General features: G+C 37.8%; 3 protein-coding genes across 10 annotated transcripts in view; 1 reads left to right on the top strand and 2 right to left on the bottom strand.

Annotated features, from left to right (window-relative positions):
* The window catches only part of LOC143216820 (uncharacterized), a 42131-nt gene extending 32311 nt beyond the window's left edge, over nucleotides 1-9820 (top strand). For 6 of the 8 annotated variants that reach the window (XM_076440290.1, XM_076440286.1, XM_076440291.1 and 3 more), the window contains 5 exons: nucleotides 3343-3605; nucleotides 4004-4333; nucleotides 4557-4819; nucleotides 5229-5613; nucleotides 5945-9820. In XM_076440290.1, the coding sequence (XP_076296405.1) occupies nucleotides 3363-3605; nucleotides 4004-4333; nucleotides 4557-4819; nucleotides 5229-5613; nucleotides 5945-6181 (1458 nt within the window). In that variant the 5' untranslated portion in view covers nucleotides 3343-3362 and the 3' untranslated portion in view covers nucleotides 6182-9820. Of the gene's footprint in view, nucleotides 1-1659; nucleotides 1807-3342; nucleotides 3606-4003; nucleotides 4334-4556; nucleotides 4820-5228; nucleotides 5614-5944 lie in introns of those variants that run through there. The other 2 variants (XM_076440294.1, XM_076440288.1) reach the window with 2 other exon arrangements.
* Nucleotides 1446-2631, bottom strand: Def2 (defensin 2). The gene is made up of 2 exons (XM_076440329.1): nucleotides 2472-2631; nucleotides 1446-1759 (listed from the first exon to the last, which is right to left on the bottom strand). The coding sequence occupies exons 1-2, from the start codon at nucleotides 2563-2565 to the stop codon at nucleotides 1446-1448; spliced, it is 408 nt and encodes a 135-aa protein (XP_076296444.1). The 5' UTR covers nucleotides 2566-2631.
* A 427-nt stretch (nucleotides 9821-10247) lies between the features above and the next one.
* On the bottom strand, nucleotides 10248-18548 carry LOC143216808 (superkiller complex protein 3). The gene is made up of 13 exons (XM_076440252.1): nucleotides 17892-18548; nucleotides 17246-17613; nucleotides 16371-16789; nucleotides 15310-15783; nucleotides 14896-15050; nucleotides 14477-14612; nucleotides 13801-14166; nucleotides 13412-13733; nucleotides 12834-13130; nucleotides 11955-12212; nucleotides 11498-11881; nucleotides 10957-11227; nucleotides 10248-10547 (listed from the first exon to the last, which is right to left on the bottom strand). Exons 1-13 carry the CDS (start codon nucleotides 18215-18217, stop codon nucleotides 10388-10390), a joined length of 3936 nt encoding a protein of 1311 aa, XP_076296367.1. The 5' UTR covers nucleotides 18218-18548; the 3' UTR covers nucleotides 10248-10387.
* Between the last annotated feature and the right edge of the window lie 656 nt (nucleotides 18549-19204).

The following is a 19204-nucleotide window of genomic DNA, read 5'->3' as shown; positions in this document are numbered from 1 at the left end:
TGAAATTCTGTTAACACGCTTTCATTTTTCAACGAATTCACCTATTAGTATATAATTGTTACCTTATATTTACATACACTGACAGATTTTTCTTTTATAGACGTTTTTTTAGCTAACAAATTGAGACCATATTCACAGGTTAACAACCGTTCGCCGGCCATTCGTGCTGCTCGCGACCCTGGCTCGTAATACTCTCTTGGCCAAACTTTAGCGAGACGGTAGTTGTGCATTTACGTGCTATTGATAGGAATTGTCTGACGAGTCTGATCATGACCAACCGATTCTACTTCCTGCGTATACTAAATTACTAAAGCACGGCACGCGCACCTGACGGATCTTTAAAGTCTATCTTTTCTAAAACGAAGCGCCAAACGAGAAAATGTTATTCTGTCTGTTTTCGACCTAATTTACATGTAGAATCATCCCCTGCCTAGAGTTGTACCACCCGTCCACACCCGGTTACATCCTGTACAATAAAAGTTTACGCTTTAAAGTTGAATTGAAAGTTGAATTTCGATTTAAATTCGATTGCTAAGAGTTGAATTTGAATTTAGATTCAAACACAATGATTGAAAGTTGAATTTGAATTTTTAGATTTAAATATAATGATTGAAAGTTGAATTACGATATAAATTGAAATGCTGAGAGCTGAATCTGAATTTCGATTTAAATTGGGTTGCTGAGAGTTGAATTTGAATTTCGATTTAAATTGGGATTGAATGTAGATTTAAATGTTCGTCCACAAATAATAATAATAATAATAATAATAAGAAGAAGAAGAAGTGAAACAGTACACAATTAACAATACGAAAATTAAAGGATGTTACAAATATTATATGAATACAATCACTAGATTGCGGATTTTTATGCATTAACGAAGGGATTGGCTGACCGAGTGAAATATATAAAACAGTAAAAAATTAGAAAACTTTCAGGACATTGCAATGTTGTTTTTAATGCGACAAAGATAAAGATCTGCAGATCAATTTAGAACAATTTTAATTTGCATAAAGATCCGCAGATCAATATAGAACATTTTAATTTTGCATAAAGATCCGAAGATCAATACAGAACATTTTTATTATCATGCATAAACATCTACAGATCGATATAGAACATTTTTATTTTGCATAACGATCCACAGTCAGATTCACAATCTTGATAATCTTGATATTCTTTAGAATTCGTTTCATAAAACAAAACCAAAGTTACTTGTTCGACAGTGACGGTGGATACACAGGATCCTCCCTTGTTCATAAGAAAAATAACAAATCGTAAATTCCAGTGAAAACTGTTTATTGAATAATAATCACAGCGTTCGTGAAAGCGAGGCAACTTGAACATCATCAATACATATCAAATAAATGCAATTTATCGAACGGGGAAAAAACAAAGTCAGTGACGAAATCCGAGAACCATTTCCGCGTTGAAGCAGCGGTGCTTCATTATCGGCAAACGCAGACGCCGTTTTGACACCTGCCACCTCTGCGTCTTTGGAACAAGCACCTAGTGGCGCAAGCAGCATGGTTCACGCTGAACCATTTCGACGTGAAGGAGAGAACGTCGCAGCTGAATCTACGTGGTCGACTGTTCACATCGTCGTCGGGAAGCGCTGCAGCTTTAGGATCCGCAAAAGCAATCGGTCCCGCGAAAGCATTAGGACCAGCAAATCCACCAGCTTCGGCTATAGCACTTGCCACCGCGTCAGAGATCGCATCAGCGTACGCGTCGGCGTCAGCATCGCGCTCATCTACGCGCTCTGAAAACAAAACAAGTCTCCGTTTACTCTTCCGCATCATTCAAATGGTTCGAACGAAAGAATCAAATCTTCTGTTTCACCGATTTTCAATCTTTCGTATGATACATCGACACGTGCTGACAAACACCAATTAATAGCGTTCTTCTGCAACTGACTTTCAGAACATTCAGACCCTTTCTGGGCTTTACGAAACAAATTCGTCAACATTCGAGTTACGAAAATTACGAAAAAATTCGGGAATATTCTACCCAGCGGCACACACCGCTGTGAATAATTTCAGAATTTTCCGTTGCGAAATGGACTTTTCAAAAAATCCGGAAGTCTTCGAAGAGTACTGGAACGTCGCGTCGGCAATTTTGGGCCGCCGCGCCGGATCTTTTAAAAGACGATTTGCGACCAAAAATTCTGAAATAATTCACAGTCGTGGGTGCTGTTAGGTAGAACGTTCATGAATTTTTTCATGATTTTTCGTCGAGCAGAACAGGAGAAATAAAGCATAGCGTTGTAACCCAGATAGCGAGGTTGGGGATGCTGCTGTTACGATTTTAAGCTTCCGGATTTTCTAAAAGTCGATTTTGCGACCAAAAATTCTGAAATAATTTACTGTCGTGGCTGCTATTGGATAGAATGTTGATGAATTTTTTGCGTAATTTTATGTCGAGCAGAACGGAAGGAATAGAGCATAATTCGTGTGCAGTTTTTTAATACTTACTCAACTCGTAAGACGGTCCATCATCTTGCGGAATGCTCGCAGCAGATGCGTAGGAAATGACGACGAAAACGCAAAGAACAGCGAAAAGCTTCATATTCGATGGAATGAAACTCTGTCGATTTTGTCACTGTCAGTATTCTAAAATGATTTAGAAGCGAATGATGCTTACTCCATAATGACAATCGTTTATATACATATGTATGTACCTACTTATCGCAATTGAAGAAGTCGCTACATTTTTATTCTTCTCCGCTTCCGACAAACGAAACTTCCAGGAAAAAGGATCAGGCTTCAGGAAGTTAATCGTGATTAGATTTGACAGTGTACCAGATTAGAAATACTTAAATTTTAAGTCTTCCTGGAAGGAAGTGTGCTCCGCGAAAAATTATGAAAAAATTCGTCAACACTCCACGTAGTGGCACGGAAAACAGTGAAGAATTATTTTAGAATTTTTGGTTGCAAGATCGATTTTTAATAAATCCGAAAATTTAATAAATCCGAAGACTTCCGGATTTTCGAAACAAATCCATTTTGCAACCAAAAAGTTCTGTAATATTGAACATATTTTGACATATATATTAAAGATATTTTAGTGAAATAATATATCACTCACTCGATGCAAAATCAAAACAGCGTCACACGCAAATCTAGCAATTTTGCTGTTATAACAATTAGTTTATTTACCCGTTCTCTACATCTATTTCTATAGCGTTCGTTATACTAGAAAATTAATAATGTATAATCAAGATTTTGCTGCTTCAACGTTAATTTTCATAAACGTAAACGCAACTCAATTAATATGCAATTGATGTAACGATCCAATCGAAACCATAATATCTATTATTTTGATAATCGTATTGTCTGTCCGCAGAGCATAATTTTTCAAGGACAATGAGGAAGCAATCAAACAGCTCGTGCCTGAGCGCAGGAAGCAGCATTGGTGAGCCACAAATCATTGTAGAGGAAAGCGCGCAAGGCGAGGAGGAAGCGGATCACTGCAGGGACGAATCACCTCCGCGATCGCTCGATCCAGATCTACCATCCTTGAATCCTGATCTGCTATATCCATGGAGGGAAACCAGAAAACATTCTTTGCCGACGCCGCAATGTACTTCCGGGATAACCGCGTCCCAGGTATCTTTCTCTAATCTTTCGCTCGCTACGTTTGCCTTGCTTGACAATGACTAGAGACTAGAGACTTTTGTAAAATTGGTTTTCTTTTCGAATATCTTCGAAACTATTGACCGCGTCGAGAAATAAAATCATTAAATAAAATCTGTAGATCTGGACAGGCTGCGTTTTTTTTAATGTTCTATTACATTTCTTCGTAGAACAAACGGTTTTTGAGAAAATTGAGAAAAATGTCAGCGACGTGTCACTGACATTTCAGCTCGCCCATAATTCATTCAATGCTCGTAAAATTGTAACCCAGATTGTCGAGGTTGTCGGGGGGGACCCTATCACAATTTTATGCTTGATGTATGCTATTCGTTTCGTAATTTTTCGTAAGTAATGGTTTGGTAATTTTGCAGGTGAGACGCTTGAGCGAGCGCGGTGGCGAAGGATCAGGACCGTCGTCAAAAGAAGCTGCGTTTTTGGCAACGCTATCTCAAGCGCCAGCTCCGCAAGCTAGCGGCGGCAGAAGGCATTCCGTCGTAATAATCTCGAAATTGCCGACGACTCCATTCGGTCGTAATCGGCGGGAATCTATCGCCGCATTTCCCCTAGGAGGAGCTACCAGAATATTACCTAGTCGCCGCGACTCGAAATCTGGTTTATCTGGCCCGCCGAGTAACAGTGGAAGCACGCATAATCTCCAGCTAGACATCATGGACAATATCGCGGAAATTAAACCGAGAAAGGTGAGAGAGAGAGAGAGAGAGAGGGAGAGCATTGTACAGAATACAGAATTACATTTCAATCGGCGAATATGGGTCGGTCGGTCGTATGTTCAGTCTTACGATCCAGAGAATAATCCAGAGAAAGTGTAGCTCCGTTCGTGTAAAACAGGATGTTACAACTTGAATGATGTCGTAATTTTCCGTTGCGTCAAACGAAATAAATAAATCATGGGAATGTTTTCAGGTTCGCATGAAAATGTACAAAACGTCTACGGAGCAGGTGTGCGAGATTCAGCCGTTAGAAGGCAATAGTTCTTCTCAGCGCTACACACAGTACCAGAAGACGTCTCCTCTGCAAAGACGAGCTTCAGAAATCCCGAGAACGCTGGGCGCTTCGGGCACAGCGGGTATCGTGTGTTCGAACACGGATCTAATATCGATTCTAAGCTCGTTAGCGTCGTCAGCAACGGAGATCAATCGGTGCGGAGAGGACGCGTCGAGCCAGAGGTGGGCATTATTTCGCGAAACAAATATTTCAAATACTATTTCATATTTTTAGGTTTTACTTTGCTCGAAGAAAATAGCATTTCAAATAAGATATACAATTTCGAAGTTAACATTCGAAGAAATAAAATGTGCGTTTCCGCTTGAACAATATGACGATCCACCAAATAAAATATTTCTATTTTAACAATCTGATAAACACGAAATCAAATATTTTACCTTTTGCATTGTTATATAATACTTGTTATATCATTGTAATACAAATATTTTCAATCTCCTTCAAATAAGATACTAATTTCAAAAATTACTGCATCAAATGTGAAATATTTTATTTTCAAAGTTGTACACATACTTTCAAATAAATGGGATTGATATTTATTATTTACTATTTAAAATACTATTTTCCCCTCAGCTCTGCCGCGAGCTTACGAGAAGAAAGCAAGTCGAATTGGTCTGGGAAAACGACGGAGCAAAAGAGAAATCGACTGAAAAGCTTCCGCTCGAACAGCTTCGACGTGTCAATCCTCCACGAGGCCAAAGAAAAGCTGACTGGTTCCTCAAAAGCAGCCACCTCTTCTTCTGTCATGGCGCCGTCCAATTGGTTCGCGAAAAGGCACCAGCCAATGTCGAAAAAACAGAAACCGGAAAGCCTGATCGCGGCTAGTTTGAATTTTAAAGTTGATAAATCGAAGGTGATCAAAGCGATGAAGGAAACGCTTGGAAAAAGCTCGCCGCTTGGTGATCTGAGACATAAGGTTGTTTGGGACGATACCAGCGGCACTAAGGTCGACGCTCAGGTTTGTAAACAGCGTTGTTCGCCTACTCTTTTCTCAATATTTTTTTGTTGCGCCTTGAACAACGCTGTCCGCCGTCCGCCCTTTACATGCTGTCTTTTTCTACGTTCTGGTACTCGGTATCACTGCTATCTATGTATGTCACAACACAGAACCGAGAATTGACGTTAGTGAATGGGACATTAGTGTATTCGATATTGAAATTCAGATTAAATATTGAATTTGAATCTGACCATAGAAATTATATATACGCCATTACAAAAAAAAAATTCCAAGTTGAAATTAGTAGTTGAATCCATAGGTTCGCGCTAGGACTGGTAATGGTTTAAAATAGAAAGTTGGTTTCCAGGTGTTGGGCACCGCAATAGAGAAGATCCTGACAGCGCAGAAAGGAAGCGACGCGGCGGCGGAAGCATCCGGATCCTCCAGCAAACCATCGGTATCACCGAATAAGCAAAAACCCGGCAAAGTGACCAGTTGGTTTTCCGGAAATGCGAAGGAACAACAAGAACAAACCGAATCCTGCGAGCAGTCGATCTGTTCGTCGCTAAAAGATCTATTTGTTAAGTAATCTGCAGTCTACGTTTCCGTCTATATACAGAATTTATTAAAAGACTAACACGACCTAAACGATTACTAGTCTTCTACCGAATCATCAATTCGAATTTTTATCTTATTGTAAATAGTTACTTTGAGACCGTGACAAAAATTCAATGGAACTGTCTTTTTGTCATACTCGAGTTTTTTCGAGTTCCATTTTCCATGTTCGTTATACAGGGGGTTTCCCATGTAAAATTTCCCATGACAAAAAATTATCTTTAATTAATTGTGTGAAATTAGATAAAAATTTAATTAAATTAATTTCATTTAATTAGAAAATTTAAATCTGACGGAACAATGAAAAAGACTTTTTTTATACTCTTTTCAGATAAACTCTGAATTTATCTTTAGAATGACACTGCGTTTTCGATTTATATTTGTTGACCTACATATATGTAGTATACCATATCACCTTGATATTATTAAAAAATAATTTTGAAGATTTTTTTATTGCGATGTGTATGTACTGCGTACAGCCGCCAACCGAAAACCGATCTCAACTTCTGATTAAAATACTTTTTTTTTTTGGTGTCAGATTATCGCGGGCACTTGAAAATTGGGAAAAGTGTTACGTGGGACACTCTGTGTATAGTCTACACAGGGTAACTCAAAAGTAAGGTCTAATGTGAATGTGGGTCCTAAAAGTGATTCGTCGCGTATCTGCGAATTTTTTAATTCGCGACATGTACTATTGCCGCTTGAAAAACGTGAATTAATACGAGGAGAGGGGAAAAGAATTCTACATATTTCTTGTGTGTTTTTTGTGGAAATAGAATGGAAAGTTTAACGGGATTTTAAGGGAATTAATTAGGGTATAGTCGGATACGATGGTCTGAAGCGTGACCTTCAGGCAAAATTTCAACCCTATATCTCGATCGGGAAGGTAGTTATGGGGTAAAATCGAAAAATAAGTTTTACGCCTGTTTTCCCTGGTTAATGAGAGAGAGAGAGAGAGAGAGAGAGAGAGAGAGAGAGAGAGAGAGAGAGAGAGAGAGAGGGAGAGATGTTTAAAAATTCTGAGAAAAATCTGAGGCCTGTCCAGCAGCCAAATATTGGGTTGGCAAATAAGTTCGTTTGGTTTTTTAGAGTGGAATAAATCACAAAAACGAGATACGAGATATCAGATATAGGGTTGAAATTTAGCACAGTATGTTTTTTCTCGATGCCCTATCTTACTCTATCTTATCCAGCTATACCCTAGCTATTCGATCACGTACTTGTTTTCTCTCCGATGAATACTCTGTTTAATAAATGGCAAATGTATAACAATCAGAGTACGAACACGTACGAAAGAAACGAAATTAAGTAACAGCCAGCAAACTTGTCTTTATCATCAGGTCATCTCATGGATGACGTCTTACAATAATGAAAACATTCGGAATAGACACCTTAAAGTTTAAAGTGTTCGGACAGACAATCTTGCAAATAATCTACGAATAATCTTGGTAACAACATTCTTCATTATTTGTATGTAATATCCCCTTGTTATGTTTATATAATTTTATGTAAAACCTCCTTTGTACAGTATTATGTAGTTATATACATATATGAGGGTGTTCGGTAACTGGTGGTACAAGCGAAAAGGGGGTGATTCTACATGAAAAAATAAGTCGAAAATAAATTTCAAAATTTTTTCATGCGAGGCTTTGTTTTCGAGAAAATCGACTTGGAATTTTCGCCGGATGCGTGTTTTAGTATACTTATGCAGAAAGTGGAATTGGTTGATCATGGTCAGACGATTCCTATGCAACATGCAATAGCACGTGCGTATTCGCTCGCTGCATTTTCAAACTCGATTTTCTCGAAAACGAGTTGCCAAACGAAAAAATGTTGTTCCTTTTTTCTCGACTTATTTTTTCATGTAGTATCACCCCCTTTTCGCTTGTACCATCAGTTACAGTTACCGAACCCCCTGTATAACAAGGCCTTAAGAAACATTCGAACAATATAGCAAGCTTTCATACCAACAATAATATATACTGAATTTTAACTGTTTTAATTAATACTTTATTTTCAATATAATATATATATATAATTACGGTTTAATTAATATAATAAATAATAAAACATGACATGGCGCAATCAATAAAATCGTACGAACTCTTTGAGGTAGCTGATTTAGAATAAACATTTTTAAATGATACAGTTTTATACAATGATTTTATACTGTTATTCAACTTGAAAGTTTTTAACTCGGGAAAATAGAATTTTGAAAAATAAGTTCTCTAATTTCCTCTTACAGAGCTCAGAATATTCACATACTGTACGTGGCTCTCTCTCTCTCTCTCTCTCTCTCTCTCTCTCTCTCTCTCTCTCTCAAATAATCTGGAAAGATTAAATCGAAAAGAAATATTGAATAACGTCATTAAAAGCAGATGACCTGATGGATACAGCCGGTTCAGTGGATGTAGCTTTTAATACATGAATGTATTACAAATTACCACATAAATGTTGTTACATACGAAATGTCGAAATAACATTTTCAAAATTAAATTGTTTCCAACTATCTTTTTAAAGTGAACCGACACTCTCGTCGGTTTATTTAAAACAGCACAGTTGAATGACTAAACGAGAACTAAGATAAATCAAAAGCATCAAAACAAATTAATCAATTAATTCGATCGTTATCACAAATTTCTTGTGTCCGGTAAATAAGATCAAGACTTTGTTAATTTTTTTCTTTTGCTGTTTAACAAAATCGTCCAGAAAAATTTGACGATACAGAAATGAAAAAAAGGTTGATAATAATCGATCATCTATCTATCACAAACAATGCAAAATAAATGACAGAATGCCTTCAAGTTAATAAATAACTTCCAAGTCCTCGCTAAATACCCGGTATAACTGGTACCTTTACGAATTATCATTGTTCGCAAGACATTTCTTATCCGACATTTCAGTGCGCGTATCAATGTACTCGACTTCAAGGCTAAGAAGTTTCAAGGTACAGTAATGTCCCATTCTAACTGAATTCTCGGTTCTGTGTTGTGACATAGATCGGGACCAAACTAAATTCAAAACTTGCAATTTTTCTCAATTTAAACTTGATACTTGACTAGAAAATTTCCCTGAAAGCGGAATTAAAAACTTGAAATTTACCGCAAATTAAACCATTTACAATTCACCAAGGAATACGCGTGTCAATATACAAAATCAAGACTATACAAGTTTACTTGGAAAATAATAGTGGTCACATAGAACGGTCACCTCCGCCGGACTTACAATTAGATTGGGACATTATTACTGCATAATTAAACAATGTCGTACAATAAATGTTGTTGTATGGTGTTCCGTAAAAGAAAATTTCTTTTTTATGAAGCAGTAAAATTCAAGATTAAAAACGTTATACATATTAATCGTTGAGGAGAGTAAGAAGCGCGATCGTAACGACAATTTAACGACAATCCGACAGAATTATATATCAGTGTGACAATTGTTGTCATGCCTCGATGTTTATAAAAATGGAAAATACTCGACGTTGATAATTATATCATTGTTGTATCGAGAGATTACCTAACGTTGCTAGAAGAGAATAAATTATATGATACATGTGTATTTATTTGCCTTTGCTGGTCAAGGGCTCGTCAACACAGAATAATTGTAACATATATATATATATTATACGAATACATGTGTGTACGTATACTGTCTGTGTGTATAAAAATTGACGTGTACTTTTAATAACGATGCGGTGACACTTGATTCGTGTAGTAGATTTAGAGAGGAATCCGTTGTATATGTCGAAGGGATGCAAGAAGAAATGTTTATGTTATCTGGAAATGTTGAAATTATTTAGCGAAGCGAACAAGTGCAAATGATTATGGCAACTTTATGGATACAACAAGACGTGTCGAGGAGGAGACTGGACTTATGAAATATACATGTTTCATTAAAAATCACTGTTACCCTACACGTGTTGTCGTTGTCACTTGTGCGATTATTAAATTAATAAACAAACATCGTTTCTACAAATGTGGAAATAAATAAATAATTGAGAAGAGGTAAATTGTTATCGAATAAAAAGCTACACGATCGAGTTAGTTTCCAATCAGATTTCTTCTTTAAAATCATTAAAAATCATAGTTCTTATATCACAAAGTACTTGCATTACGTATATACACCTCTGTAAATATTATACATTATACATAATACATTGACTGGTAAAATCATTATGGCATTATGACATCATAGTCTTCAGATCGATGTACCGTGTTAATCTTGTTTTATTGTCGTCTAACCATTTGGCCATCGAAGCTGTGCATTTATGGTTCCGCTGCGTCACCAGGATCAATTCTGTCAGCCACTCTGCGTCGCAAGTGATGTTCTTATTCGATGGCCTGTGAACAATTTCAAAGCTTTTATTGTTTACGAATAGTATTTAATCCTTTGCACACACTAGTCAACATGTAAAAGTCGCTGGTGGCACCTTTCACATTTCTTTATACGACTTTAGAGGATTTCTGAAATTTCCCTCAATTTAAACTTGAAAAATTTCTCTCAATACAAAACTTTAAATTCCCTGAATTTAAACTTGAAATTTTCCTGAATTCAAAAGTTGAAATTTCGAATTGCTTCGACCAACACAGACGATTCTTATCCTCTGATAATTCTCTCATAATAAATATATATATGTATATATATAATGATTATTTAATTAATTGTTAGTCCTCAAATATCATTTTAAATTGTTCATTTGTTACTTAACATAAGAGACTTACCTTGTAACAAGATTGAATTGCAACGTACCTGGGTAGACATGCCACTATGAACGTAGCCCAACTCTCAACGGAATCTGGGTAAGTGAACAGAAGCTTCTGCGCAGACCTAACACTGCATCGAGGATCTGATACTGAAGATTCTTCGAAATAGTTAAAAGACGAAGCACAAGCCACGTGTACAGCATTCGTATTTACAATATTTCTGTTGAGGAACAGTGCTTTCTGTGCGCACCTGCTAAAAGAGTGTACATCAGTCTCCAACAGAATTCTGAGTAACTGTATCCAATATCTTACATCATCTACAATTAAAAATTGAATAAGTTTAATTATAATTGTTTCAAAAACTGTTTCGCGTTTCCTGATAGACTCCTATCCGGATTATTGCCTGTTATAACAGTAAATGTCGTCAATTTTTTCAGATTTTTTCTTGCGAGAGATCATTGTCAAAAACCTTAGAAACCGAATTTTTTACGGTTTTTCACCGTTTACGACCACAGTTTGCAACGAAAAAAAAATCTGAGAAAATTCTCTAAAAAGCGTGAAATCTAAATCGAGAATGTACCACATACCAGGATAATTGAAAATAGCTTTGGACAGCGTTGAAACAGCGCCCTTCACGTCAGTTTTAATTAGATGAAAGTACGCTGTCAAATTAGCAACATGATGGCCATAATCTCGATGGCTCTCGTACGATTTCAGTTCGTTCAGAATCAGCGTAGTCAAATTTAGATCTCCATGTAATATGCCTAACGCTGCAGCGGCTAGAAAACTAGTTACAACCTGCGGCTGGATTTGTATGCTTTGGAAAAGTAACGTCTTCGCGTCGTGCACTCCCTGGAAGGTGTACGCTATGGCAGCCATAGCGCACAACGTGTACGCCTTCTCTGTTTCAGATTTGGCGAAGGAGTGGAGCGTTGTTTCGTAGGCACTGTAGGATTCTTCGTACTTCCCAGCTAAAAATAAAGAGAGCTTAATTATTAAATTCGATTGTACGAAACACGCGAAAGAAAAATTAAGAAACGTCACCTTTGTACAGAGACAACGCCAAGTGGCACTGCGAATTGTAGTTGACTCGTCTGACAGCCTCAAACAATTTTATTGCCTCCGAATACTTTTTCAGCTGTATCAAGACTCGACCTAAATTTAGGCAAACCGCATCCTTCTCTTCGGGGACGTTTGTGTGTATCGCTATGGCAAATTGTTCGGCGGAGGACCTGTAGAGCTTCTGCCTCTCTAGGAGCAAGCCATAAGCGTTTCGAGCGTAACGATCTTCGGGGTAGTATTCTACAAATTAAGAGCAAATGATGCGCGATTAAAACACAAGCTTGCAAAATGCTTTTAGATTAGATTGAAAGATAGTCCCTGTCGCTTTCAAAATTTTAAGTCGCTAACTCAATTCCTCATCTAAGGGTAACATGAGGCTAAACAACCTACACTTTGTCATTTTTTTTTCTCTCGGTTGTTAATTAAGATATTCAGATGAAAAAAGTACGAAAATACTCGAATTTGCTTCCTGCACTTCGTATATTTTTTTTCAGAATTCTGAGCAAATTATGAAGAATGGAGAGAAAATATTTATTTCTACGAAAAAATTCAAGGCCATTTATTTCCACCACAAAAGCTAACTATTTTATACTATACCCTTCATAATTTGCTGACAATTATGAAAAAATGTATGAAATGCAGGTAGCTATAGATCAAGTATTTTCGTTACTTTGTCATCTGAATATGTTGATCAACAACCCAGAAAAGAAATGAAACTTTCAGATGGGCCATCTCCTGGCCAGATCTGCAGGTTTTGTTTAACATATTTTTCGACGCGGCTAATAGTTTCGAAGACATTAGAGAAAATTGTCGTGGAGGTCGCCGACGTAGATTGATCGAATCTTAAGTTGTTCAACTTACCCAAATACCACGTGATGACATCTGAGGCAACGAACAGAGCATGCATGTTCTCTATTATATAAGTATAAGCTGAGTCCTTTTCGATATCTGTAGTTAAAAGAACGGTGAGCACCCAATGAGCATAACCGAGCGCGGCTTCATTGTGATACCCAAGTTGCGTGGAATGCCGGAACAAGTCAATAGCTTCTTTCCTAGCCATCATTTCTGCAATTATGGCTTGTCCTATCCAGCTGTTGATGTACGCTGGATCTGCACGCTGAGCTTGAGAATAGGCCTCGTTCGCTTTGTACAAGTCTCCTGAGATATAACGAATATATGTATATGAGAATCATCATGAGAAGAAAAATATTAAGATTGCGTAAGAAGAAATTAAATTTCATTCATTAAAGACATTAAATTAATTATTCCAATAATTCATTCATTTCCTCCGCGAAATTTTCCTCAATTTTCTCGAAAACTGTGTGTTCCACGAAAAAAAGTATCAGAACGTAAAACCACGCAGCCAGTCCAGATCTACAAATTTCATCGAACCCATTTTCAAACACGGTAAATACTTCCAAAGATATTCGAGTCTTTACCTATATGTAGATACAAAGTTCCCAAATTACACCAGACCACAGGATTGTTCAGCTCTCTATCAATCGCCATAACATAGGAGTGTTGGGCCAAAGCATAATTCTTTACATGCGGAGACATACAGATGACTCCTAAAAGGTTCCAATGCAACCATGTGGAAGGACACAGTTTCACAGCGTGCTTCCCGACCGCTAGACACTTGCTCGCTAGAGTTTTCTGGTCAACAGTTGGATCGAACTTCAGCTGCATCAGGTAGCATGACGCTAGATCGTGCCACAAAGAGGCAGACTGCGAAGAGATGGACAGTGCGCAGCAATAACATCTGTAATTGGAGCTTTCGTTAAAAGCAGTCGTGCAGCAAATCATGCTACTAGCATACAGACACGTTCCTCGTGGAAAGTAAGAACAGATCTCTGCGCTTCAACCACGCGACTCCTTCGCTGTCATCGTTCTTTATCAATTTGGACGGTACGCTCAAGGAATTGTACTTTTCTGGCAGAAGAGCGACTTTGTAACATACGTCGCCTAGCAACTTCCAAAGGCAAGACATGTCGTTGCGCTCCGTAATAGCTAAGGCTAAATTGTTCAACGCTTGTTGGAGATAGTCATTCACGCGACCCAGAAATTGTTTCGCAGCACTTTCGTTTGCCAGAGCTATGCAGACTTCGGCTAGGCCTTTCAAGGCGGAGACGTATTGAGGTTTGATCAGTAGGATTTGTTCAAAGTCGTCCTTTGCATCGGTGTACTGCTCCAGAATCTACGGAGGAGTGTGCAATAAATTCCTATTTGAATTATACATATATCGGATAAAGTGGATATTATATACATATATGTATATGTATATATATATAAATTGAATTTTCCTGGCCAGGTCTACAATTTTCGTCCAACACATTTCTCGACGTGGTGAATAATTTCGAAGATATTCGAGAAAAATGTTTAACCCATTTGGGGGGGGGGGGCGGACACGTTTTCCAGTGATTCGATCGACCTCAAACTTTGCACAGATTGTTTTTTAATTATTCGGAACTAGTGTGGAAGGTGTTTAGTGTAAAAATAGTGCTTACTAATTTAATAGTTGCAAGCTGCGTCAGAGAGTACAATAAAGTAGGACATAATTCCAATGCCCGTTGGTAAGATCTCAATGCTGACGTATAAGCTCCTCGGATGAAGTAGGCATCTCCTAACGCTTCCCAATTGTCACTGTAAAAACAAATGAGCAAATAAATAAATACTAGGTACTTTCTATTGTGAACCACACACACAGCTTATTTAACTTAGTTAAATTTAGAAAAGCAAAATCCTAAGATGTTGAATTAAAAATTCTCCGACATGTTAGCAGAAAATAAATGGTTTCTCCAATTGATTTTGTTTTACTGTAAAAACTAGATATTGCAAATTCAAAGTGAACTATAAAAGTATGTCACATCTACTTGCATATTATTTAATTTTTCTTAATCAGCATAAAATAATATACAAGTCGCACCTGTTGTTAGGATCAGCTCGAATAACACGTTGGAACGCTTTGATAGCCTGCAATCCGTCTTCCCGATCGAGGTATTGCTTTCCAAGTTGGAACCAAGCCCACTTAGGGCCACCGTCTTCCGCAGTCAAACGTTCTAGTAGTTGCATGTTTGCACTCTGCAATCAATAAATTTTAAACATTTGCAGTTTAATGTTGTTACACACAAAAGTCGTTTGGAAACACAAATTCATTTATGAACATATTCTATATGAACTTTCCTCCAGAGAAGAGTGTGATCTGGAAAACGTCTGGTAACTGGTAACGATCTCAAATAACTTGTATTGTTGTTTGTTGTACGAGAAAATGTTTAGAACAAGAGTTGCATGGTTTCCTGGTTACTGTGTGCTTTGAATCTGTTTCTGAATCTATACTCACATAATTTTTAAGAAGCCTGTATACAGTACTCAAACCAATTCCAGCTTCCTCAGAATTAGGATTAATCTGCAATGCCTTTAGGTAACACCTTCTCGAGCGTTCCAAATCGTTGCCATGCTCTCGATAATAATGTCCCAAATAAACCAGACACTCCCAATTAAATTGATCCGCAGTGACACCATTCAGAAATGCCATTAAACTGTGATTGTACTGCTCCCTTTCGTAATGCACACTTCCGAGGAGCAGCCAGGCCTCCGGTAGCTCCAACGCCAGGTTCACAGCTTCTATCGCAAAGTCCAGCTGGTGTTGGTGTTTGAAGTACAATGCTCTTAGGAGACTAGCTTGGATCTTTGTATCGTTCTTCGACTCCAAGTCTTGCAATTTATTCAGCGATACTTCGGGATCATCGTCAAGTAATATGTGTATTCGTGCATAGAGCAAGTCTGCTTGCGTCGAAGGATGTCTGCTTAAAAGCTGATGGAGGAAGACGAAAGTGTAGCTTTAGTAAATTATATATTAGGTTGTTCCAAACGTTTCTTGTACGGAATATGTTCCTTTAATATTGCTAAATAAATTAATTAGGTTGCCCCAAAAGTTAGTTTTCGATTCATGCGCATAATGCAAATTTATGTTAGGAAGTACTAAAATACTAACATAAAGATTATCGCATTGTTCGTATTTATTTTGGCAACATTTCAAAGGAACACATTTCAAAAGAAACTTTTGGGACAACTAATAGTAAGTTGTCCTCCTGGCTACATCGAGTACGCTAGAAGTTATCAGTTTACATAATTTGTAAACCGTTTATGTATATCGTAACGTATTCTTAAATCTTTAAAAGTTCAAATTCAACACTCGGCAATCCAATTTAAATCAAAATTCAACTCTCAGCAACCCAATTTAAACTTTTAAATATCAAAAAGCTTTCACTATCCGCAAGTACCTCGCTTCACTATCAAGTACACGCAAGTACCTCGAATAACAAGCGATTACTCTTATATGATTCATCAAGTAACATTAGAAGCGCAATGTTTAACTATAGAAATAAGTAAGTCTCTTACGTCTTTGCACATTTGCGAAGCAGCTTTCCACTTCTGAGGCTTGCTGCTTCTGCTCAGCGATTCTATCAATATTAATTCCATTTTGTACAATGATTCGTTGCTTATTTGATTATTCACAAGCTTCGTGGCTTGTCGCATGGCATTTTCCGCATCCTCCCAACAGTATAATCCAACACTTATTTCGCTTAACGTAATCCAACCGTATAGCGAACGAGGTTTTATTGCGAGAATGTTCTTCAATATTTGTCGCGCCGTAAGCAGATCATTTGTTTTCTTTAAATGCACCGCTCGAGCCACTGCTGCATCATGCGAATCTTTTTCTAATGTTATCAGAGATTCATAGTATTGCTTTATGTTTACATCTTCGTAGCAATTGTTGTTTAAAATGTTGTACTCGTAGTAAACACGACAAATGTATTCTGTGAATAGAGGAAATTACATTTGTCGTTAATTTTGTTGCAGTGCTTGAGAGAAATTGGTGATTTAAAATGGTTGAAATGAATAATGAATAATTAATACATCATGGTGGCTCTTATTTATTCTTATCAACAATTTTTGTCACAACTATTTGCCACATCGAAAAATGTGTAGATCTGGACAAGCTGCGTCTTTTCTGTCGCATTACTTTTTCTCGTAGAACAAACAGTTTTCGAGAAAATTGAGAGAAACGTCGGAGCAAAATCGAAAAATTTCTTTCTAAATTTGAAAATTGAAGTGTAGCTTCGTTATCTTCTATCGATAAACATTAGCTATAGCTGTGTATATCTTTACTATCACAACTACAAATTTAACAAAGTTAACTTTCTATGAAACTTTTATTCGAAGCATTTTCTTCTGGAACAAGCAACTTACGAGAATTATTCGACAAAACTTACCCAACGGTAATTTGTCGTTGGGAAACTGTCGATGCATGTTCGCAGCTTCTTCGATTACGGTATCTGATTTACGTTTGTCGTATAGCACTTTTAAATATTTCCCATAGTAATTTTGTCGATTGCTAGCTCCAGTATCGTTAACCACAGACGACAGAACGCTTTCCATCAAATCTTGATGATTATTTAGTAGCCTGTCGAAGCTGTGTACTATTATCTCCGCAAGTGTTGCATTAACCGTCTTCATTTGTTCGTCGTCCAATTTCTTCCGTAATTCGTATAAACTTTCCACACTTTGGCCAAGCACAGTGTCATCTTTTATTTCCGAAGAAACCTCTAGTATTTTATTCAGATTGTGTAGAAACTTGTTGCTGCGAGAAGTAGATTAGACAGGTAATGTTTAAATGATAAGAAACAACTGGGATTTAGTCTAGTTAGACTGCGAATTAGGGTGGCACGAGAAAAGTACAATTGTAAGATTATTATAACAAATGCAAGTTGTGAATATTGTAAATATCTTTGAATATTGTGAATAGCTGCTCCTGTGTAATCTAATGTTCTAGCATTCTCTAAAATTTTCAAAAGTCATAAACAACAAGTAAAGCTCCGCAGTCGTTTTACAACAAATATAAAAGAATGTTATATATACCTATCGATGTGCAACAGTTTGCAGTACGACGATATCAATTTGTTACGAGACTCGTTATTATCGAGATTCTCCTCGTAGTAAGTGATCAAACCCTGCCAAGGCTTCGGACTGTCCGGTTTGATCTGCATCGCCTTTTCAAGCACCATCGGTACTTGCAATTTGTGTTCGTCGAGACTGAGCATCGCACAAGCCAGCACCAGCAGTGCATCGAAATGGTTCTCGTTTTTGCGTAGAATCTTCTTACATTTCTTGACTACGCTTGAATATTCTTTCTGTCGGAGCAGCTGGTAAGCTTCCTTCAATATTGCCTTTGTTTCGTCTGACATAGTTTCGATAATAGTACGAGTTTGTATTAAATAATTCACTTCTATAATTGAAAGCACAATTGGAGAACGTAACCGTAAAAATACTTGTTCGCTAATATATACACGCTTTTGATCGTAAAGATTTTTATGGGAATGTCTTTACTGTTCAATTACAATTTTTTGTTAAGAATGTCCATTATGAAGTTTTGTGTGGTTAGCATTTTAGCATGTTGTTATTTATGTTGTTATTATTAGGAGAGAATTCTCTCTCACTCTCAGTGATGCCAGACCGTGACCGTGACCGTGCCACCACGGTGCATTATACAGGTGTGCCGACTTCCCTCAAAAAAAAAAACTGAGGCAGATGAGTCGTAATTCTCTGGCCGCCGCCAGACGGCGCATGGTCCCAGGTACTGTACATGTGCGATTGAGATTGAATGAGATTGCGCTGCTGAATACACACAATCACACTCATTCGCACACGCACGGTACCTGGGGAACCATGCGCCGTCTGGCGGCGGCCAGAGAATTACGACTCATCTGCCTCCAAATTTCAGCATTACAGTCGGCACACCTGTATAATGCACCGTGGTGCCGACCGTGCGACGGCTCTATTTAGGCAGCAACGCAGAGGGGCGACTCGCTATGCCGCTCGCATGCGGCGTATACGTACTTACAGTGACATCTAGCGGCAAAACGCTCAAACTGTTAGCCACATTTAGTTCCGAATCAACCGCTAGATGGCGCTGCACAACACTGTCCGTACAGCGCCAATTCGTGCAGCGGCAGAACGCTCAAACTGTTAGCCACATTTAATTCCGAATCAACCGCTAGATGGCGCGGTTACCGACTGGTACCTCTGTCGGTAACATTTGGCTAACAGTTTGAGCGTTTTGCCGCTGCACGAATTGGCGCTGTACGGACAGTGTTGTACAGCGCCATCTAGCGGTTGATTCGGAACTAAATTTGGATAACAGTTTGAGCGTCGATTTTGGCGGCACAAATTTC

Source organism: Lasioglossum baleicum, chromosome 16 (genome assembly GCF_051020765.1).
Source record: "Lasioglossum baleicum chromosome 16, iyLasBale1, whole genome shotgun sequence".
Lineage (NCBI taxonomy): Eukaryota > Metazoa > Arthropoda > Insecta > Hymenoptera > Halictidae > Lasioglossum > Lasioglossum baleicum.
This window is presented reverse-complemented; position numbering and strand designations above follow the sequence as displayed.

Bases quoted from the DNA above. Each gene is read 5' to 3' on its own strand.
- LOC143216808 (XM_076440252.1), bottom strand. From the start codon at position 18,217: ATGTCAGACGAAACAAAGGCAATATTGAAGGAAGCTTACCAGCTGCTC. The intron at 11,228-11,497 runs GTATGTGGTACA...TTTTAATTGTAG, and splicing joins AGCTATTTTCAATTATCCTG to ATGATGTAAGATATTGGATA. The intron at 10,548-10,956 runs GTACGTTGCAAT...AATTGTTCACAG, and splicing joins ATAGTGGCATGTCTACCCAG to GCCATCGAATAAGAACATCA.
- Def2 (XM_076440329.1), bottom strand. From the start codon at position 2,565: ATGAAGCTTTTCGCTGTTCTTTGCGTTTTCGTCGTCATTTCCTACGCA. The intron at 1,760-2,471 runs GTAAGTATTAAA...TTTTGTTTTCAG, and splicing joins TGGACCGTCTTACGAGTTGA to AGCGCGTAGATGAGCGCGAT.